This window comes from Myodes glareolus, chromosome 17, assembly GCF_982192425.1.
Source record: "Myodes glareolus chromosome 17, mMyoGla1.1, whole genome shotgun sequence".
Taxonomy (NCBI): domain Eukaryota; kingdom Metazoa; phylum Chordata; class Mammalia; order Rodentia; family Cricetidae; genus Myodes; species Myodes glareolus.
In genome coordinates, this window is record NC_142042.1 from 17,155,400 (window position 1) to 17,177,092 (window position 21,693).

At 40.7% G+C, this 21,693-nt stretch overlaps 2 protein-coding genes across 10 annotated transcripts in view; one reads left to right on the top strand and one right to left on the bottom strand.

Annotated features, from left to right (window-relative positions):
* Bmpr1b (bone morphogenetic protein receptor type 1B) overlaps nucleotides 1-7,724 on the top strand; it is a 301,493-nt gene extending 293,769 nt beyond the window's left edge. For all 8 annotated transcript variants that reach the window (XM_085677630.2, XM_085677634.2, XM_085677629.2 and 5 more), the window contains 2 exons: nucleotides 1,289-1,419; nucleotides 4,104-7,724. In XM_085677630.2, coding sequence (XP_085533756.1) covers nucleotides 1,289-1,419; nucleotides 4,104-4,229 — 257 coding nt within the window. In that variant the 3' untranslated portion in view covers nucleotides 4,230-7,724. The remainder of the gene's footprint in view (nucleotides 1-1,288; nucleotides 1,420-4,103) is intronic.
* A 2,951-nt stretch (nucleotides 7,725-10,675) lies between these two features.
* Unc5c (unc-5 netrin receptor C) overlaps nucleotides 10,676-21,693 on the bottom strand; it is a 339,268-nt gene continuing 328,250 nt past the window's right edge. For both annotated transcript variants that reach the window (XM_048456914.3, XM_048456915.3), the window contains 2 exons: nucleotides 17,897-18,075; nucleotides 10,676-17,147 (listed from right to left, as the gene is read on the bottom strand). In XM_048456914.3, coding sequence (XP_048312871.1) covers nucleotides 16,982-17,147; nucleotides 17,897-18,075 — 345 coding nt within the window. In that variant the 3' untranslated portion in view covers nucleotides 10,676-16,981. The remainder of the gene's footprint in view (nucleotides 17,148-17,896; nucleotides 18,076-21,693) is intronic.

Sequence of the window (21,693 nt, forward strand, 5' to 3'; positions counted from 1 at the left end):
GGTCAGTGTCTCTAGAGTTAGAAAGTGCTCAGATGAAGTGATGTCTCCTCTGAGTTGGGTCCAGTATTTCATTACCCTGTGTGCTGAGATTACGATGAATCAAACAGAAGAATAAGAAACATAGTTGTAATGTGATAACACCATGTGCTCACAGCAATTCAAACAGGCAAGTTTGAATTGCTTGAAAAAAGTTTTGACTCTTTGGATCCCTTATATTGTGTTTCAGTTTGAATTTACAAAAAAGAATATAACGTATACCTCAAATTTTGCCTGAATAAATCCCCAGTGAAATTTATTATTGTTATTTGTTTTCTGAGACAGAATCTCAGTGTAGTCTAGGTTGGCATGGAATCAAGGCTAAGCTGGCACTTTCTCTGTAGTCCTCTCTACCTTTGAGCTCAGACCTGTAAACTCTCTGCCTCAGGTTCCCTGGGACTGATAGGTATATGCTGTCATCCTAATGAATTGAATGCTGTGGTAGATAATCTTAGACCTTGATGGTTTCATTCTGGTCAGGTAAACAGTGACAGCATTTCTACCAAAAGTGGCTTAGGAACGAATCTGGGAGGTTGTTCAGAAACCCTCTCAAACATTAGAGGACAGGGGTTATTGAGAATTACCATGAAGATAAAGTTGAAAAAGAACATGTTAAAATAGCCTACCTTCTTAAAGGACAGGGCAAAAAAATTTTACAAAGTAAAATTAGACATTAGACAGGATGAGATAAATAAGAGAGAAAATTTAAGAAGAAAATGAAAACCAATAAGTTTCAAACCTGAGATGAATCATGGATGGTATTTTTGGATATAAAAGTTTTCAATATTGAGTGTGCAAAACTGTTCATGATTAAACACAAATAAATGAGTCTGACATTTGTTTAACTAGGATACTCTTCCAAACTTATGATGTTCTTGTATGCCAATAATAGAAGCAGCTACATGTGATATGGCTTTGATTCAAGATGCCTCTTCTAAGTTTACATTGAGACTTAATATAAACTTAAAATATAACTTGTTCGTGCAAATTGTAGATATTTGCTTCACTCAGCTTTTGGAAGTTAGCCATTGGCTTGGGGATAGACTTGAGGACCTATATGTATTTTTGGGTTTCCTATTATTTTTTTTGCGAATTAAATTATCATTTCGGTGCTTTTAAAGATTTACTTCATTGTTAACCTGAGCCTGTTTTTTATATGATAGCTTATTTTTTTAATTGAGGAAAGTTGTGTTAGGCTAATTTTTTTACCAGTTAGTAGGAAATAATATTGACAAAAAAACCATGTCTTTAGGTATAGTAGAAGAATACCAACTTCCCTACCATGACCTGGTGCCCAGTGACCCTTCTTATGAGGACATGAGAGAAATTGTGTGCATTAAGAAGTTACGGCCTTCATTCCCCAATCGGTGGAGTAGTGATGAGGTAAGGCCAGGTTTTGGGGGAAGATATGGCTGATGTCTAAATGCACTTCTGTTTTGCGAAAATTCTTTTTTTCTCTTTCCATGTTTATTTATCCTATGTGTCTTTTATATCATATATCTTTATCACATTCTTTTCCATATTCCTTTGCTTCCTCCCTCTGCCTCTGAAACTCCCACTCCAAATAAAACAAAATTTAAGAGAAGAAAGGAAAAAGAAAAGGGGGGGATTAAAAATATCATGTAAGCTGCAGTGTGACACAGTGAGTCACACAGTAGACCTCTTTGTATATCTTTAGTTGTAAGTGTTCATTGCAGAGAGTCATTGATCTGGTTTGAGAGGGCTCTGGTTTCTATTGCACTATTGATGCTGGGAACTCACTGGGCCTCTTTTTGAATTTCCTATTCTTGCCCTGTGTTGTGGAGATCCTGCCGTTTTGGGTCTGCAGGTCAGGCTCCTTTATGTGCTCCAGCAGATCATAGACGGAATAGATGCTGGGGTGGGTAAGTGGTAACTGGGCCTGGGCTGCTGTAGGGTTGGTCTGCCTGCTAGATCTTTCCTATCCTCACCACCAGAGTGAGTGCTCCAGCATTGTCCAGGCCTAATTCGCCCCTTGCAGAATCCTACACCATCAGGACCAGTTCGATTGTGTTGCCCCTATGAGGAGGTACAGGGACCACACTCCAAAGTGCTACAGCTGGTGAGGGTCAGGGACAGTTCTGCTTTTATAACCATGGCACATTCCTCTACCTATCTCAGGCATTGATGAGTGAGGCGTGGGGTAGTATTGTCCTCTGCCCATGCTGCCACATGTCAGATGAATAATGCGGACAGTTCTCCTTTGCTCACAACCTCAGGGCTGGGTCACCCTTACCTCCAACCACCTGGCCAGCTCTGCTGGATCTGCTGTCTAGGCGAGGAGCAGGGCCTGATTTTCTAACTGTTTCAGATGGTAAGGGGGAGGGCCAGCTCTCTCATCTGTTGCAGGTGGTAAGCAGGCAAGGAGTAAGGCGGGGAATCTCTCCCCACACACACACTGCCATATGACAGCCTAGTAGTGGGGAAGCTCTCTAACACTTACAACTTCGGGGCTGGCTCACCTTGGGCAACAGGGTTAGCTCTATTATGTTAACCCAGGGAGGGGCAGAGCCTACTTTCCCAAGAGTTGCCGTCGGTTGGGGGCAGGTACTGCTCTCCCACTTTGTGAGCTCAGGGTAAGTTCTTCCCTCTGTCTCAGGTGTTAATGGGTAGGGCTGGGGGGTGGAGAGGTGGAAGGAGGGTAACTCTCCCCCTCCCACCCATGCTGCCATAGGACATGGGTAATGGGTACAAAAAAAATTTCTTTTTGAAATTGAAGTATGATTTCATTGTTTTCCCCTTCTCTTCGTTCTCCAACTCTCCCTGTGTACCCCCTTGCTTTCTTTCAAGTTCATAGCCTCCATTTCTTTAATTATAGTTTTACACACACACACACACACACACACACAATACATGTATTCCTAACCATATAAATATAACCTGCTTAGGGTATATAAAGTACTTGGATGTCTATGATTTTAGGACTGACCATGATGATAGCTGGAAAAATAGTCTTTCTCAAGGAAGAGCCCCTAAATTTATTTTTCAGTAGTTTGTGTGTGTGTGTGTGTGTGTGTGTGTGTATTAAATTGAAACCCAAGGGGTTATTTGAGGTAATCTGCTTACTGCCTGTGTTTCAATGTGAACTCCACATATGCGTGGAAGACTCTGCTAGGCTTGGATTAAGCGAGTGGACAAGACCTGGACTCTGTCCTTGTTTTCTGCTCCAGTGTCTCTCCACCCACCTTTCTGCCTTTGCTCACCCACAACTGAGTCTCTAGCAGGTTGGAAAATTCAAGACTCTTGTCAAACTTGTACTGAGAGGTGTGTAGAGCACTGTTCATGAAGTGTCCACGTAAATTCACTTAAAATAATTGGTTCATTGCATTGCTACTTAGTATATGCTTTCTAATAAACTATGCAGAGAGCATCATGGGGTGCTGGAATTATTGTCTTCTGAAGGAGACTGTGGGTGCTGGTATCATTTGAAAGCTCTTCACTGCTGATTTCTAATGAAAGGAATTTGTGCTTTGCAGTAAGAACAATTGATAGACCACAGGCAAATCCAGGAGAAAGTTTTAGCAAAGCTATGCACCGGTCCTTAATCTTGCTAAATGCTACAACATTGTGCCACCGCTAGATCAGACTGTGGTGATGTAGGAATAGCTGTGTTTATTTGAGAAGTACAGAATTAGATAAAATATTGAAACATATTATGTGTTGTAAACAATCTGGGACTATGGCACAGAATTCAGACTTACTGGGTATCATGTTTGCTTAATGCTGTCTTTGGAGTCATCCTTCCATATCCTCAGATTTTCTGGGTATCATATTTGCCTAAAACTGTCTTTGAAGTCATCATTCTATATCTGTAAAGCTTCTTGTCACAGAGAGATATGATAATCTGTGTGAGTCATGATCCTTTCACACACACACACACACACACACACACACACACACACAAAGTTTGAGGGAAATTTTGTGCTCATATTTTCCTAGTGCCTTAAAAATATATTCGGACTTCATGAACACCTACTAAGATCCAAATACTGAGTGCGTTATCGAGGGATATTCTTCTGATATCATGCCAATGTTTGTTTCTCCTTCAGTGTCTCAGGCAGATGGGGAAGCTTATGACTGAGTGCTGGGCCCACAATCCTGCCTCCAGGCTGACCGCTTTGCGAGTTAAGAAGACACTTGCCAAAATGTCAGAATCCCAGGACATTAAGCTCTGACGTTGGACACTTGTGGACCGAGCAGGAGATTTTCCAGAATCATCCATAGTCCAAGCCTTGAACATTGTTCTACTGCCCAGTGGGTTCAGACCTCCCTTCTCAGGGAGCAAGCTGGAGAGACATAGAAGGCCCCAGAGACACAGATGGCTTTCTGAGGAGGGGAAACCATTCGGGTAATTCGTTCAAGACATGATTCATATTGCTTTCTAAGAAAGCCCTGTATTTTGTGATTGCCATTTTTTTAAAAAAAAGATACTTTAATTTTACCATAATAAAACAAATATTGTAGATGATTTAAGGTTTATAAAACCCTAGTTTAAATAATAACAAAATTTCTTTCTAGAAAATTTCCTAGAAGTCAAAATGTTTTCCATTGGCAAAATACTCTTGCACTCTACAAACCCAATCAGTCTGAGGATATAAATTAGAATCCAGTTTCCCTGCTTCATTGCCCCAATCACCTCAGACAGTTTGGGCCAGCCCATCTGTGGGCTGCCAGTTCAGTGTGAATGTACGTGCATACGAGTCCTTCCTGCCTGGGACCAGAGCTTGGAATCCTGCAGGTGGATCTCTTGCAGCTTCAGCCAGCGTGGAACAAATGAAGGTTTTCTGTCACTCATCGAAGTATGTGTTGGTGGGTGTTCTTCAAAACCACGCCTGTTTCTGGTTGTATTGGGCAGATCTTTCAGGTAGAGCCTCTCCTTGTCATTAAAAACAAGCCAAACCTTCCTCTTCTGCAGAGCATTGGCATGGGCATGCTTTTGTTCGCATCCATCAGAAGATCAGCTCAAGTGTGGTAGAGACAAAGTACTTTAAACTAGAAATGCTTTGCTTTTGTGTTACATGAAAAAAATGCCAGTAAGGCAGGGCAGACGTTGAAGGTGTAGACAGATGGTTTGTTTCTTATACCTGCATAAAAGCCCATCACAGAAACACAGGGAAGAGGTTCACACATCCTAGTTTGTGTAGATACAGATGGTTTAATGTTGTTGTCTTTTCTAAACCTCAGATTTAAGAGACAGAAAGGTATCACCTGTGAGGTTAATGTCAATAAACTTCAATTTAGAAATGAGCTTCAGGTGGTTGAGCAGAGGGATATTAATGAAGGTCATCAAACATCATGGCTGCTGTGGTTTATTCTAGAATAGATATGGATCTGGTATGGACCTCTTAAGTGATTATTTCACACCTTAAGTATGACTCCTTTATTCTAATGTGAATTTCACTATTAACTTATTCTGTTTATCCATCATGGCAAATGTACAAAGCATCTTCTGATTCAGTTCTGTGCAGTTTAATTTTTGATTATCTGAGCAAAATCACTGATAAGTCAATATTCCTTAGAATCAGGACCAGAGTATAGTGGAAATTACCACACGACCCTTGCGACTTTATCCAGTTCTTTCCTTGCTGTGTTTCCTCCTTAATGATTAGAAATTACTTACTGGTTATTAAGGAATGTTGAAGTTCTTTTCCTTACAAAATGACATTCCTTCCAGAATACTCCAGGGGGCAGTGTTTTCTTACACATATCACCACCGGGTGCTTGAAAGATGGAGACTTTAGGAAAAATTGTCAACTGCATGAAAAATGAGGAAATGTTTCACTCTCTTACGGAGTAGACGTTCAGCTGGTAGGCTGTTCATCTGGAAAAGATCCTGGAGCTACAGTGTCTTTGAGCAGTACTCGGAGTTTGGGAAAACCATAGAGGGGTCTCCCCTTCTGTTCTAATTCACTGCCTGGTATGCAGAACCATGTTTTGTTTTTCACTAAGAAAGTAGAATTTCTTAGTTCTCGAAGTTGAAAAAGTAAAAACGTGTTGTTAATTTAATAGCAATTAGATTTTGTTTTTACTGAGGCCAGTATAAGCTGAGTCTCTGAGGAGTCTTTCTCTGTTAAACTTTATCTGCTACAGACAGTTTTCCCTTACATTTGTAAATTTAGTGTGGCAGTCATCTGAGACTGGGAGAAAGAAAACTAAGTGCCTAGACAGGTTCATCCACAAACACCTAAGTAAGCATTTTGCTAGTTAACTGGGTATGTTTGGATTTTTTTTCTTGGTTTTCCTTGGGTATAAGTGAGATTGTGGGGACCTCTTAGGTCAAGCTATGTTTTCTTATCAGTAGATTTTAAAACGTGGATAACTTCAAATCAGAATGTTTGTGATGAGGCTGTTGATGATGTAAAGTTGACTAGATTTCTAGGGTTCCAGGGACGAATAGGGAGAAACTTAAGGGTGCCCAGATTTCATCCACATTATTCATTTTGTTGCTTACTTTCTAATTATTATCCTAATTTATTCAGGAGGAAAATCTTGAAATTATTGAATACTTTAAAAGATCCACTCAATTATTACCAATTTTCAATGAAATAAGAATTTATAATTTATTTATGAATATAATGTCTGTCTTATAAAAATGCGCTTCCTAAATCTGAGTTGTGGTTAAGGACTACCTGTTCATTTCCCAATAGTCTGTGATAACTTTTAAACTTCTAGCATATCAGAAGTAAAGGTTATTTTATCTTTTCTTTGGCTTCTTGCAAATCAGTAATATAATTGACTGCTGCTTACCTTTGAGACTTTTTCAAAGAGTAAGATTTTCTCCTAATTCCTCTCCCCCAAAGGAATCCTAAATTATTGTTAGGTACACTTTGTATGTTCAAGTTTATGATTAATGTATGTGTGTATATAGTATATAAATATAGATCTATATGTAAATATTTCATTCTGGAGTCTGGTACAACTCTAGTATGTGGATTAGAAAGTAAAATATTATGGATGATAAAGTCCTAAATGAAGCATAGTATTTATTTATGAAAGCATGTACATGGTTAATCACAAATGAAGAGCAGTAAGCACTCTGTCTGACCTCTTGGACAGCTTTCTCTGAAGTCACTACTGACCACTCTTTATATTCCTAAAACAGAGAGCTTCTTAGATGACATGCTGGGGTGTTATTTACAGGGAATCCTCTGACACATTTCAATTGGTGTGGACTTAAGGATAACAAGTACTTAATCATGACTTGACTTTAATGTTCCTAGGGTCATGCATAGTCGTCAGGAGTTTTATATTGTTCACCTGTTCTCATTCTTATTGTGGATGGAAAGGTCGTGAGAAAAATAATTTTTTTAAAAAAAACTTTGAATATGTTCTGGTGGTTATACCACCTCTGCATCCCCCAGTCCCATAAACAGTGGAAATGAAAGGGGCAGCACCAAAACTAATGCAATCTAACAATTATAGCTAATTGTTGCACAAACTAATGCCATATTTTTAAAGAGAAAAGGTGGCCATATGTGGGGGATATTTTATTCTGTCTGTTCCAAAACAAGACTCATTTGTGTTCTTTAGGGAGAACCAGTGCCTTATGGAATTTGTATATACTGTAATTATTCAGGGTTAGGGGACAAACAATTGTATTTGTTACAAATTGTGTATGACCTGTTTTCATATTTCCTTCAATAAATGGTGTCATTTTCCCCATATAAGAACTGTGATTGTTATCTCATAGGTGTGTCTTTTCTTTGTCTTTGAAATGACCTCCTGACAGCAAGTGGAAAGGTTTCAGTGAGGAAGTCAGAGCAGGTAAATATGTGCACTGTGTGTCAGGAGGGCGAGGGGACCGGGGCTTTCCACTTTCTCTCTTTAGGAAACACAGCCATCTGGTGAGGAGTTGGAGGTTCGAGAGAAATGAAGAAAGTCTAAAATTTCAGTATGGAAAATGACAGTTTCCCAGGGAAAGTGGCAGTTGGCTGTGGGTAATGCTGAGGACCAGTAGAGGTTGTTAATACTAAATGTGGGGCAGCAGATCCCAGAGCTGCATGAGGACCAAAGCTCACTCTTACATCAGTGCTGTGATGATAGGGTTCAGTTTGAACTTCTAAACTCTATTTCTTCTCCTTGAAGTTGAGACCAAGAGCAACATCTATTGCATAGAGTGTTTCTGAAGATGAAATAAAGAGTGTGCTCAGCCTATGGTAAGTAAGCACCCAGATGTCTATCAGTTCTTAGTACAGGCTCACTGTGCACCTAGTTCTTATTGCTTGTGATTTTTTTTTAAATCTCACTCCAGATATAGGTACAGAGACAACATCTTAGGGTTTAATTAGTGTTTCAAGGAAAAGAAAAAATATAGCCAAATGGCTGTGTGTCTGGGGCCTCCGGAGCAGAGCATACAAGACTACAGAGAAAGAAACTGCATCTGACTGAGCCTGTGTGATGTGTTAGTGGTTCCTGAGAAGGGGTAGGATTAAAATCCAGATTTTGAAGAGCAAGAATGAGGACAGGTAGAGGTGTTCGTGGATGTGATTGGTGGTGGTGAAAGCCCAGGGGCTACACTTTTCGATTTGTTCTTGTGGACTTAGAAATCATCAGGATAGTGGCAGCTTCAAGAAGAGATAAAATTCTCCTAGGGCTGTGAGATAATGAGTAGGAAGCCAATGGGGAAACCGATTAGATCTAGAGATGGACTTGAAGGACGTAAGGATCTGAAGGGCAAGGCTTTGGGATGACAGTAAGGAAGCTTCAGAATGACGTGAGACTGGCTTTTTCTGTGTGGGAATGAGACCCCTGTTTTTGACTCAAAAGCACCATCATGGAAGCAGAAAGTCCTCTGCAAAGGGAGAGGCCAACTTTGCTCTTTCATTAAGTGTGAGAGGAAGAAAGGATGGGAAGCTTGTTTCGGAGGGCGTCTAGTTGAGATTGAAAAGAGAGAGGAAGAGATATAGAACTGTTTGGGTTGGACAGTAAGAAAGGTTTGTGACTTGGTAACCAGGGATCGATAGGCCTCAGGTTTGTTTGGCATTTTGGGCCTACTGTACTTATGCCAAGAGAGTATACCCCGACATTTGGGGTTCAAATTAACTTAGCTTTATTCCCGCAATTTTACTTTCATGGTTCTTCAGAGATTTGTAATCTGTGAGACCTGGTATTTTTTACCTGTACCTTGAAATAAAAATGCTCTCTGGGGTCCCTTATTAAAAAATAGGGTGAATATATAAAGTACATAGCTGATCATGATTGGGGCATTGTAGTTGGTCATCAATCCAGCCTCTTTTCTGACAGTTTTGATGGATGTACAGCTAACAGCAGTTCAGAGCCCGAGGAGGCTTGCTTTTGGAACCCACCCTTCTGATCCTCCAACTTCTACATGTAGTGGTTCAAGCCAAGCACCTCACAGGACTCAAAGGCAAGTATCAAAACTGGGCTGAGTAAAATGGTTTCTTCTTTTCTCTGCGGGTTACTTTATATGTGGCAGGTCTGGTTTCTCATCTGAAATAGCAGCAAAGTACAGAAGTTCCCTCATTCTGGAGAACTATCTGGGCTTTGCAATTCCTCCTCAAGCTTCTGATATTTACCCAGTCAGAGGATCTCAGGGGCTGAGAATGATTCTTTACCTGCTACCTTACATTGACACTGAAGATGGATTCAGAGCCAGGTCAGTCTCAGGACTCTAATGACCTTATAGGCAGGCAATGAGAGCTCACAGGTTTGACCTTGATAAACATTTGCATATTCTCCAAACTGTCAGGGCAGCTTCCAACTACTGAAACTCAAAGGAGGGGCAAAGGCTGACCTATATTATGGGACATGTGTTGTATTTTCCTGTGACGAACTGCTTTTATTTGCTTCTTTATCAAGTTCTCATTCTTTTATCCACAGACATCCTATCCAGTTTGTGCAAGGTCCCTTTACAGGTTTTTCATTACTTCTTTATCCCTTGAACAAATACAAGAGTTTGTCACCATTGTGTAGCTCCTGGAGGTTAACATTCTCATCTCTAGCACAGTGGCTTACCTTTATCCGCTAACCCGGGTAGGAGAAAAGGGCAAGGGGTAGACGACAGTCAATCTATTGTACTTCTCCAAATCAGTCTATCACTGAGGAATGAGCCGACTCTGCTCTTCCTCCTCAGAGGCTTAATTGTTTTTTTTTTTTTTTTTTTTTACCGCCAACCTGCAAACTTTCTACTTTCTCATTGGAGTAACTGGGGTCCTGTGCTATATTCTGGGATTCACAATAGCTCAGTGCTGGGCCATGTGGTTTGCCTTTACTTTCCTGTTATTGTGGTTATTTACAAACTCCACTCCTAAGTGGACCTTTGAGTGTAGATCATGACCATGTTTATAATCTGCTCCAGAAAATATTGATGCAGGTGCTGGAAGATGCTAGCTGTATTAAAGCTGGCATCAGCTGCAAGCTTTCTCACACTCTTTGTTCAAGCTGCACTCAGACCAAGGAAACCAGAGTCTCTAAAGGTAGGTTGGAGGCATTGGCCCAGAGATTGCGGTGTGTAATGGTACCAGAGAAGCATCCTTCTAGAACTTCACCTTGTCAAGGAGGAAGGTTATGACTCTCACTGAAGCAGGACCCAAGGTCTTTCATACTTGATAATTCCCAACACCAAGTATTTCATGTTATGAAGAATCAGAGCAGGCATTCCTGTTGCTTATAAATATAATTTATTACCTGTTTAAAAATTCTTTCTTACATTTTGTACATGTTGGCTGACAGAATAAATGCAGGCAATTTACAAACCAAGGGGACTGCAGGAAAATTGGGTGAGGCAACTGGGGAGAGAAAAGAGGCACACCCAACGCTGGTATCCCTCACCTCCACCGCACAGCAAGGCGATGAGCGGAATGCTGGAGAGCACTCCTTTGCCACCAGGGGTCATTAGAAAAGGAATTGCATAGAAGATACAGCAAGACAGAATTCTATAACAAAGAAATGTTCCATATCTGAGAAGCCAAGGTTGTGTTGTTTTTGCTAAAAAAGGAAAAAACAGACAAAGCATAAACTTTTAACCTGATACTTATGGAGTTGAGCTGGTTGAAAGAAGACAGTAGGTGACCCTACTGTCTTTATCAGAGAGCTGGGGATTGTTTTCTGATGAATATTGGTTTTCATCTTTAGAACAAAGAGGAAGGTTACTGGTTCCCTCCAGCTCAACATTAAGCTCAATACATACAACACTGTGATACCCAACACACACAAAATGCACACACACACAGTGATGATGTTCCCTGCAACTTGGCTAAACACATTGACTGGAGGTTGAGAGCATTGCTACCCATAGTAGATCTAGGAAAAAGTGAAAGAAGACATACAAGTCTTGTGTTCAACTGGCTCCTCTTTCTTTTCCAAGATCTGAAGGAAAATATGAAAGTCCATATGTATACAGTTACAGGTCCTAATAATGACTGCAGAAACACAAAACCAGCAAAGGCGTTTTCTTTCTACTGGCTGTGGATTTCTTGTTTTGTATGCTGCCTTAAAACTGGTTTAACATACAGCTCATCATGATGCTTTGATGTTGCGGCTTCATAGTGCTGAGTGAAGATCAAAGGCCAAGAGCTCATCACCCTTAGGCTGCTGATCAGTACAACCAGCCCACAGTTCACAGTCACCACTGCTGGGTGTCATCAGGCTCCATGGCATTAGGCCTTTGATATAGAAAGATGACACATGGTTTAGGCTAATGTAAAATGGCCCAACAGCACTGTTGCGGGCAATTTATGATTCTGCCATAGCAAAACTTCTCAAATCATATAAAAAAAAAGCTGGTATACCATAGCAAACAGCATGACTGGTGGACAGTTGATTGTATTTCATACACTCCCTGGTTTTCCATTGAACAACTAGTGGGTTGGGCCATGACTGTACTGATATATGGCAAGTACTTCCAGTTTAGGATTCTGGATGGTCTTGGGACAGTTCGCTTTAGTATATACACTTGACTAGACTGAAGAATTGCAGGTAGCCTCTCATTGGGTTTGCCTGCTTTTATGTTTATGGACTGTGTTTGTTTGTCCTGAGGATACTTCCCCAATCACACTTAAATAGGCCTCTGACAGAAAATACTATTGGTTGAAGGAGCCCATTACTATCCCACCACAGCTCAATAAAGAAAGCCGTCAAGCCCAATGAACGTTCTGAAGACTATGGCAGTAAGTTTTCAGAAACAAGGGCAGTGGCCAATAATACCAAAGGATCCATAGCTGCATTATCTGAAGAGATACTCCACCCAGGCACATGCAGGCTGTCTCCACTCTTACAAAGCAGTGAGCCTAGCTGTCAGCTTTTTGGAAACAGTTATGACTTCATGTGGCTTATTTAGCCTATATGAACATGAACTTAACCAATTAGTATTGGTTATGATGTGTATATTCCCCATAGTCCCAATTTCATAAAAAAAAAATAATTGCTGGGGAACTGTCAAGTGATCAGTGTAAGCAGAGGTGACACAAACGCATCTCTTGGGGGCAGAGAAACAGCATTTCATTGCACAGAAGGGAAGTTAGAAGAGTTTCAGTCAATGTCAGCTCAGTATGCTTTAAAAATACAAAAGCAATACAAAACCAAAGGAATAACGTAGTTGGTCCCACGAGGCACTCGGAAGGCAAAACCAGTTTTATTAACGAGATAATAATAAAAATAGTTTTCCTTTTGGATCTATAAAATAAGATGCTCATTGGTTGTTGTCATCATTACAAATGACTGGTTTGAACAGTGATGTTCTAGAAGATTTGCCAAGCTTTTCAAAAAAGATGTCTCAAACCTAGTTCCGCCCCCATCATGTTTCTGTAGTCCTCCACTGGCCTTGGACTTACACCGACATTGCCTTCTAAATGGATTGCTTGTCTGGAGCGATTGCTCAGGTCAAATTTGTGTTCATCTTGACTTGGAACAAGTAAACCTTTCCTATTTTCATCACATACTCTCCAACATCCTTCTTGGTTTCTACATTGATTAGCCCCAGAGCATGGACTGTGTGGACGTGTGGATTCAGGGACAGGACATTGTCCTTGTAAGTCCCCTTCGTCCTGTGACTGTGGAGGTGTGAGGGGCCCACGAGCACAGCTGCCAGGTCCAACAGAGACACGCCAAGATGTAAGACAAGAGCCTGCCTGCTTTTCTCCAGAAGTGACATGTCTAGATCCCACCTCCGAATGTTCCTTTTTCAACTTATTTTAGAACAATGTCTTTAAAACCATTGAATGTCTAGCATCTGGACTCTAGAAATCTAGAGGGGCCTAAATGTAGTCATTGTGACTTTCCCTAAAAAAAAGTCTCCACTCTTTTATAGTAGAATGATTAAAAACTATAGAATTATAGCATATATGAAAATAGCTAATAGTACAGTTTGGTCCTGGACCTCTCATCCCACAAAGTATTCTTTCCTTGAAGAGATTAATTTGCTCAGGTGATGATGGATTCTTTGGATAGCAGAGATCATGTGTCTGCTTTGAAGATGTGTGGCTGTGAGTTCCTTGACACATGCTTATCATCACCATGTATGCAGCTCTCAAGTCAACTGGAGCTAATGTTGTGAGAAGGAAAGTATGAGAACATGAAGCCTCTCATGTTACATTCCTGATCTCAGAAGAGATCAGCATGATCATTCTTCTTTTTAAGATTTTTAAAAGGGTGCAATGGTAGATGCTTAAAAGATTACCTATGAAAATAGTATCATGGATTTGAGGATATCCTGGGATGCCTAGTGAGACTATATCTCAAAATAATAAATCAACAAAACTCCCAAGGAGATGCCATGTGTTTGAGTATATGTGTGTAGCTGTGGGGTGGGGGCATCTCCTCAATGAACACAGTTCATACTTCTAAAAGTTAGTATTTTGGAATTAAAAGATTTTAAATACAAAAAGCTCAATGGGATTCTTAAATAAAAAACAATGTTCAAAAACTCATATAGATTTTGAATATATTACAGGAAATTAACTTAAGATGTATATGAGCAAGTAGATGATGTTCTGTACTCATAAAATTTTGAAATGGGTGATTTAACTGAATGGATATTGAATGAAGAAGTTACACACTTGAAAGGAAAAATTCCCTATGTCTATTTGTCACGAATCTTTTGCCAAACTCAAAGAGGTACTTACTCTCTGTTAACTTTTAGTATGCTGTATGTAAAACTGAGTAACTATGCTGTGGGCCACTAGATGGCACCATACACAAAGGATTAGTTTTTCTACCCACAATCATCAAGCACAGCTTTCTTCAAGGCTGTGTGGAAGCCGGCATGCCATAGAGGTGATGATCATGTTCCTTCTGAGATGAACTGTGGCAGGTGAACCTTGTGTGCTGGAGAGCAGTGATGTGACAACCATTACTTTCCTCCAAAGGAAAATAGTGTACATATTTGATGTGGTATTTTCTAGTTTGGAAACTGTCATTCACATGACAGAAAGTAGTTTTATAACAAATGAGTACCTCATTAAGAGATCACTCATTCTTCCTATTCCTGTTGGGGGAGATAGAATAAAAATACAAGTATCTCCAGATGCTTAAACAGGAGGACCCTCAAACGCTTCCACAGTGCCACTCTGGTCGTATTTAATATTTCTCTTGGTGACTTAGCAGTTTTTAGGATAGATTAACCAGAAGAGTAACACATTCGCTCCTCTCCATTTCTTACTAAAGCTTTGCCGTTATACAAAACATCCAGAACACACCTGTAGGTTTTGATTTCTATCATGATTCCCAAATCCCAATACTAAAGAGGAATCTTCACATTTGTTTCAAGTGGCAGCGGTGCTCAGCTCTTTCATCTTGTTTTTTAAGCGTATCTGTCTAAATTCTTAAAAGTTAGAACCAGCTCATTGCTATAGACATCAGTCAGTGAGCTTGCTTAGGAGCACAGTATTCCCCTTGAACCAGTATTTGTACATATAAATATTTTAATGGTTAAAGAATGAGAATGTAGAATGCATATCCAAAAGAGAGGATAAAAAGCATGAATGAAAGAGCCTCCACAACCGTATCCACAGATTTTTAATAACTAAGACGGAAGAGTCAGAGAATATCAAGAAGTAACAGAAATAGGAGAGGAAATGGGCAAAATGAGTTCTAACTGGATTCCATTTTGCATATTAGATACTTCCAGCCCCAAAGCAAGCCATAGCCATATTTTGGAGGCTCTGATTTAAGGACATGGGTGCTCCCTGTTTGGCTAACTGTGACTGGGGCTGCTAAGTTTTCAATCTCCATCTGCCAAATGAAGTTCATGATGGTTCCAAGGAAAACTCATAGTTTGTACAACTAACTGTCTGAGGATAAAAGAGCTAATTAAACTCTATACAACTGAATATTATTAAAGATCAATGATGGAAGAGAAACTGTACCAATTCCTTCAGCTGCATGGGTGCTTTGTAGAAATGGCCTTGAGATCCAGAGGTCAATAAATGAGTGAAGTAGATTCACAAATATTTGGAAGGTTAGGTGTAGCTCTCCTTCCTCCAGAGCACAAGACAATGATAATAAAAGGATGCCATCTCTCAGTGAACAGCAACATGCAACCATGATACAAAGAACCAAATATATGCAGGTTGAAGTAATCCCCTCTCAAGTTAATACTGTCTGAAGATGCAATGTATTCCAGCAAAAGGCTGGGGGGAAATGAATGGTCCAAGCCAGAATTTCTAATAATCTTCAAACTGATGAATAAGATTGATGACATCACAATGGGAGTTTAGCATTCTGGAATCTTGAGATGATCAGATCTCACCCCATGGTTTACAGTTAAATAATGAGCTACGGTGAGTTCTAATGTTTTCCCCAAGGTCACACAGTCAGACAGTGACCAATTCCAGAATGATAATTGGTTTCCTGATTCCTAGTTCAGAAACTATTGCCCACAAACCACACTGTCTCTCAGATAATAGACAGCCGCAAGATTAAATGAGCTTTACATAGAGAACCCTCCTCACGATAAGACTCAGAATGGAAAGACTGCCTGAACACGCTGCAAAAGCAGACAGCCAGCGAACATTTCAGTCTCTGTATCAAAGGTCAAGGAAGCAAAGCCTATTGAACTAAACTGGTGACCACGCCCACCTCTTTAAGCAAGAAAGGGAGACAGGTCTAGTCAATACCAAATACTAACAGTACTGCTAACTAAAACAAAAGAAAAACTTTTTACTAGAATATTTGTAATAATCATCAATAATAATGATAATATTTTAAAAAAAACACTTGAAATTGCATATTACAAACACATGTGGTACTGATGTTTGCGAGGAGGAACATGCTCACTCTCTTCCCTGCAATGCTACAGCTCTGTTCCCAAAGGAAGCCAATTGGGTTACCCTATGCCATAAGGAATCTTAGTCATTTCTCCTTTTAGATTCTCCTCTTCCCTGATACAAATTCCAACACTGGTCTGACAAGTTTCAGAAACAGAACACTGATGGGGGGGTTATCTGAGACACTTGGTGTACACGATTTGTAGCAAAAGTCTGTGATTTCTCTGTAATTACTAATCTGAAATAGACTCAACAAACCGTCCACAGCTTCAACTTCAAATGATTGGAACAAAAATAGAACAAGCCATGGACAGTGTCTGCATCCCTGTCCAATTTGATGTAAACAACGTTTGTAGAAACTGGGTTTGTTAAGAAAGTTTATCCATACATCTGGATAGCAATAAAAAGCGTTTCCTAGGAAACTGTAAGATCCTGTACCATACAGCATACAGCCCAACGAAGAGAAAATTAGATTGACTTCTAAATTCAAGGTACAAATTTACACAATTTTTCTTAACTCCCGTGGTGGTGCTGTCCGAATGAAGTGGGCGTGTACCTTGGTGGTTGTGTCTGTCCCCCACCTTTCCTGCTGTCATCTTGCCTGAAAAGTGCCTTAGTCCCATCTGGATTTCCTCCTCAGCTGTGGTTCCCCTGGACACAGACTCCCTGTGTGTAATTTTGTCCCTCAATTCCAGTATGGCTGGTCAATACTGCCCTTCTGCTGCTAAGGACACTACTGTTTCATGTCTTCCCATTTCTTCCAGGACAGCTGCCAGCATGCTCAGGTTTCCGTCTGGGAAGTTTTGTGCTTCCCAGAGATCCAGGATCACACCAGTTGGGCTTGATTTGGTGGCAAAGTAATTCAAGTACCTGCAATTCGAAATGGAAAAATATGCTAAAGGATGTGATTTACAGGGCTGTTTACAGTATGGTTTTCTCCTCTGCTTCTGGGCCAAACCTGTCTTACTTGAAGTAAGTATTTCAGTCCTACTGTGGATTGTAGTGAACCTCGCTAAATGATTGCTCTATACTTAATTAGATCAGCCCCAGACAGGGCACGTGCTGTTTAACTTTGTTAACCTCAACTCTGAATAAGATAATTTAAGAGACAATGTGTCTGTGGGTTTTGTCCTAAACAGGAAATCAAGAGGCTTATGTTTTCTGTTCAGCTCAAGCTTTGATGATCTTTGACAGGTCATGCCACATCTCTTGTTCGGAGGTGACAGCTACATTCAGCAAAGTAGATGCTCTTGGGGTCTCTTCATAAGTTAATACAAGTGTTGTGTGAGCATGTAAATTATTCAGCACACATTACGAATTGTTCAACTGGCGATGAACAATAATTATTGAATAGGTATGATATGTAGGAGTACTTAACATATGAACTAGACACATAGATTATGATAAATGCTATATAATCCAGAACTTCTCTTGAACCATGTGCTTCCCAACAGTTCCAAGGTGTAAAGGAACTTAATGCATGTTTTAAGAATGAAAATGTAAACAGATATGTAGTGGGAAGAAAAAGAAACAGAATGCTGCCTCTTATCTATCTGTTTTCAGTACTGGAGACCTTTGCTAAATAAAAGCAACAGGTCCAGAAGCCTGGACACACTCACCTGTCCAGGTTGAGTTTATGGGCCAGCATCCTCCAGTCATGGCCTCTTGTCTGGGGGGCATCCAGGCTGCTGCACAGCTTCTGCCGGATAGGGAGAGGGATGCTGAAAGCACTTGGTCCTGTGACAGTGGTGATGGTGCTTGCAGGATCCAGCAGAGGCAAATCGATGCCAGTAGGTTCCTGTAGGAACAGCACAACTTGATTTTCAGAAGACAATGCAGTCCCTGTTGAATCAATCAACATAATGCCTGACTCTCAGTAAACTGACACACACACACACACACACACACACACACACACATATATATATATATATATATGAGAGAGAGAAAGAGAGAGAGAGAGAGAGAGAGAGAGAGAGAGAGAGAGAGAGAGAGAGAGAATGAGTTCTGTTCTCTTCAGGGAGGACAGTTTCTTCCTGGCCTGGAAGTAGTGGGTTACTATTGTCAGTTGGGAAACAGAAGTAGAGGGGCATTTGGAGGTAGTTTTGCATAACCTGTTGTGTTCAGGGGTCATTGGTCAGGACTAGGCAGAACAGAAAGCTCTGTGAGATTCCATGCTAGTTCCTCTAATAAGATTTCCCAGGAGAGAAGAAAGGGGGATGTCTGTGCTCCAGAAGGTTTAGATGTTGGAAATATTCAAAGGGGAAGTTATTTCTAAATGAATAAATACATCTGAGATGAGGAAGAACTTCTGGAAACCATCTAACCCTAAAGGCATCCCTAGGTGAACACTCAGAAAACTCCATCAAGCCCTGTGAAGCTGACTCCCTTCGGTTCTTGCTTGATAAAATGGGACAAGGCTAAGAGATATCAAATTAAGACAAACTTTTTTTTTTAAAAAAAATGGTAAACAGAATATTGCTTTCAGGCAAGCCACTAATGGTGTCCTCTAATTGCCGAACTTGCTTGCTTATTTTTTTAATCCAATTTTAGTAGCGAAAACCATAAATTGTCTCTTAGAAGAGTTTCAGCTCATAAAACAGCACAAATGCAAAAATCTTAAATTTCATTGGCAAGAGAAACTCTAATCATTTTCTGATCATTTCTGCTGGTCTGAAAGCAAGAGGAAATGCTGCCTGGGAGCCATTAAAGCTGTAGCAGGAAATCTCCTAATTCTGCTTTAAATGTCCACCCCCTCTCTTTTACTCCTCCCCTCCCCCCTTTAGAGCAGGTAACTCCTTGGTGTGCACATCTAGTTGCTGGAGGATACACTAACCCCAGAGGTCTGGCCATCAGTAAGTCTGTGATATCCGGCTAAGTGCTCAGCCTAGGGATGAACGCCACTGCTGTCTGAGCCCCCATACCCTGCCTTGATTCTGATGTCTCTGCAGACTTGTCAGTGCTGGGGCTTTGAGGGGCAGGTGGAGTCTTAGCTGGCAGTCTCCTAAGTGTGGGCAACAGTGTGGTCTGCTTTTTTTTTTTTTTGGGATCAGCAGCCAGTACTGATTTTTCAACTCCTATAGTTCTCTTCTGGATAGGGCCTGTTGAGGAGTTCGGGAACATTTCTTTTTCTTTTTTTTTTTTAAATCACATAATATACACAATAGTGTTGGCTGTGATCAACATATCAGGGCTCAAAATCCATAGCTTGGCAAACAGATGTCACTGGCTCCTCTGTGTTAGCTTTGGCTCCGTGGCTAGACTGTGGGCTGAAGCTCAGAAGCATCCAGCAGGATTAGACAGCTCGGATGAGACTCACAACCTGCAGCTCTTTCCCCGCAGGCACAGAGCTCTGCCAAGAAGCATGAGTTCATAACTTCCAGGGTCACAGAGCTTCAGAAAGGCAAGCAGAGTGTCACTGGGGGCATGTAGCAACGCTTACTAGTGGATTCATGTTTGAGATGTTAGAATTCAAGCATTGCAACCCATATATTGGACACAGCAGTATGCATGGGTAAATTAGAGGAGTCGCACATTATTGTTCCAGTTTAGAGACCTCACCCAGGTCCAAGTCCGCTTACTTTATGCAAAATTACAGTCATGACTACTCTTTAGGTCTGGAAGGGAAATCTACCAGCCCCTCAAGTACCTGATTGTCCTTGGGTGACACGGGAGGTAGGTAAATGTCTGCATATGGGGACAATTGGCTTACATAGCACTGACTCTTGTCCCCAAAGAGTCTCCTTATCATTGTTGCAGACATTATCTTCCTCCTGTTTGCCTGCTTGCCACCGTGTACGCCAGTCATGCTGTCCTCTCCTACAGTGCTCACTCGTGTGTCCTATTCCCCTCCCCACATTCCTTCACTGAGGTAAGTGTTTAATGTCCTTTATCGCACATGAAGTTCCAATCTTCAAATTTTGCCCCCATGTGAATGCATATGTATGTATCCTTGTGGGTGCATAGGTGTGTGTGTGCCTTTATGTAGAGACGAGACAACTCTGGGCATCATTCCTTGGGTATTGTCTTTAGTTTTGAGACAGGGTCTTTCATTAGTCCAGATGCCTGTCTATTTAGCACAAGGGATCCCGGGAATTCTGACTTTTCCCCTCCGCAGTATTGGCATTGTTGATGCATGGTGTAGCACGTCTGGTTTTTTTTTTTTAATCAGTTCTAGAGGTCAAAATCAGATCCTTGCACTTTATTAATTGAGGCACATCCCCAGTCTAATATTTTGAGATGTTTAACTGTATATGTTTCCTGTTCTACTTTCATACAAGCAGAAAGGGTGAGGTAATCAAATCTCATCATACTTTCCAAACCCCACTTGTTCCAATCTCCACTTCTCATTATTCCACTTTCTGTTCAGTGTTTTGTTGTTGTGTGTTTGAAAAAGAGAAAGGGGATCACACACACACACACACACACACACACACACACACACACACAGATTTGCTGTACTGTGTTTGGCTTATTTTACTTAATGACCTCCGTCCAGTTCTAGTCATTTCATGGCAAATACAGGATTCCATTATTCTTTATGGCTGAGTAATACTTTTTTTTATACATCACATATTTACTTTATTTTGCTGAGGGCTTGCCTAGGCTGAATCTGGGACTTAACTCTTTTGAATTGTGCTGTAATGTACAAAGGTATATAGACATGTTTGATTGGCCATGCTGATTTAATTTCCTCTAGCTATATATACTTATAAGTAGGACAGTTGGATCATACAGTACTTGCAGGCCCCTTCTTAATGACTGTGCTAACTGACATTCCCATCAACAATGTGAGAGTCCCTTTTCTTCACATTCTCATTAGCATTTATTGTTTGTCACTTTGCTCATAGCCCTACTAACTGGGGTGAATGATGTCACACAGTGGGTTTGAGTTGTATGCCCTGATGGCCAACCTAGCACTTTTTCCACTTGTGTGTTCACTGTTCATGACCTTCAGAAGTGTCTTTGTCAGAATTTGCTCCTTTTAAAATTTAAAATAATTTCTTTGGTTTCTGATATCTTCTGGGTAAGGACCTGTCAGATTAAAGCTGGCATGTGTTTTCTCCCATCCTGCAGCCATCCCTTCATCTGGTGATCATTTCCTTTGCTGTGCCAAAGCCTTGTAGTTGGAGGTGATCCTAGCTGTCAATTTTTGCCCCATTTCCTGTAATTTTGGCTTCCTATCCAGAAAAATCAGCACCTTTACCAAGATTTTGAGCTGTTTTCTCTCAGCAGTTTCAAGGTTTCAAACACTTAGGTTTTGTCCCAATTTGGTTTGTTTGCAACACCATTTATTGAAAAGGTTGTTGTCAGTCCAATGTGCATCTTTGGTGCCTCTATTGAAAAGTATCTGGGTGTAAATTCATGGATGTATTTCTGAGATGCAATGTGTTTGACTGGTTTATGTGTCTGATAT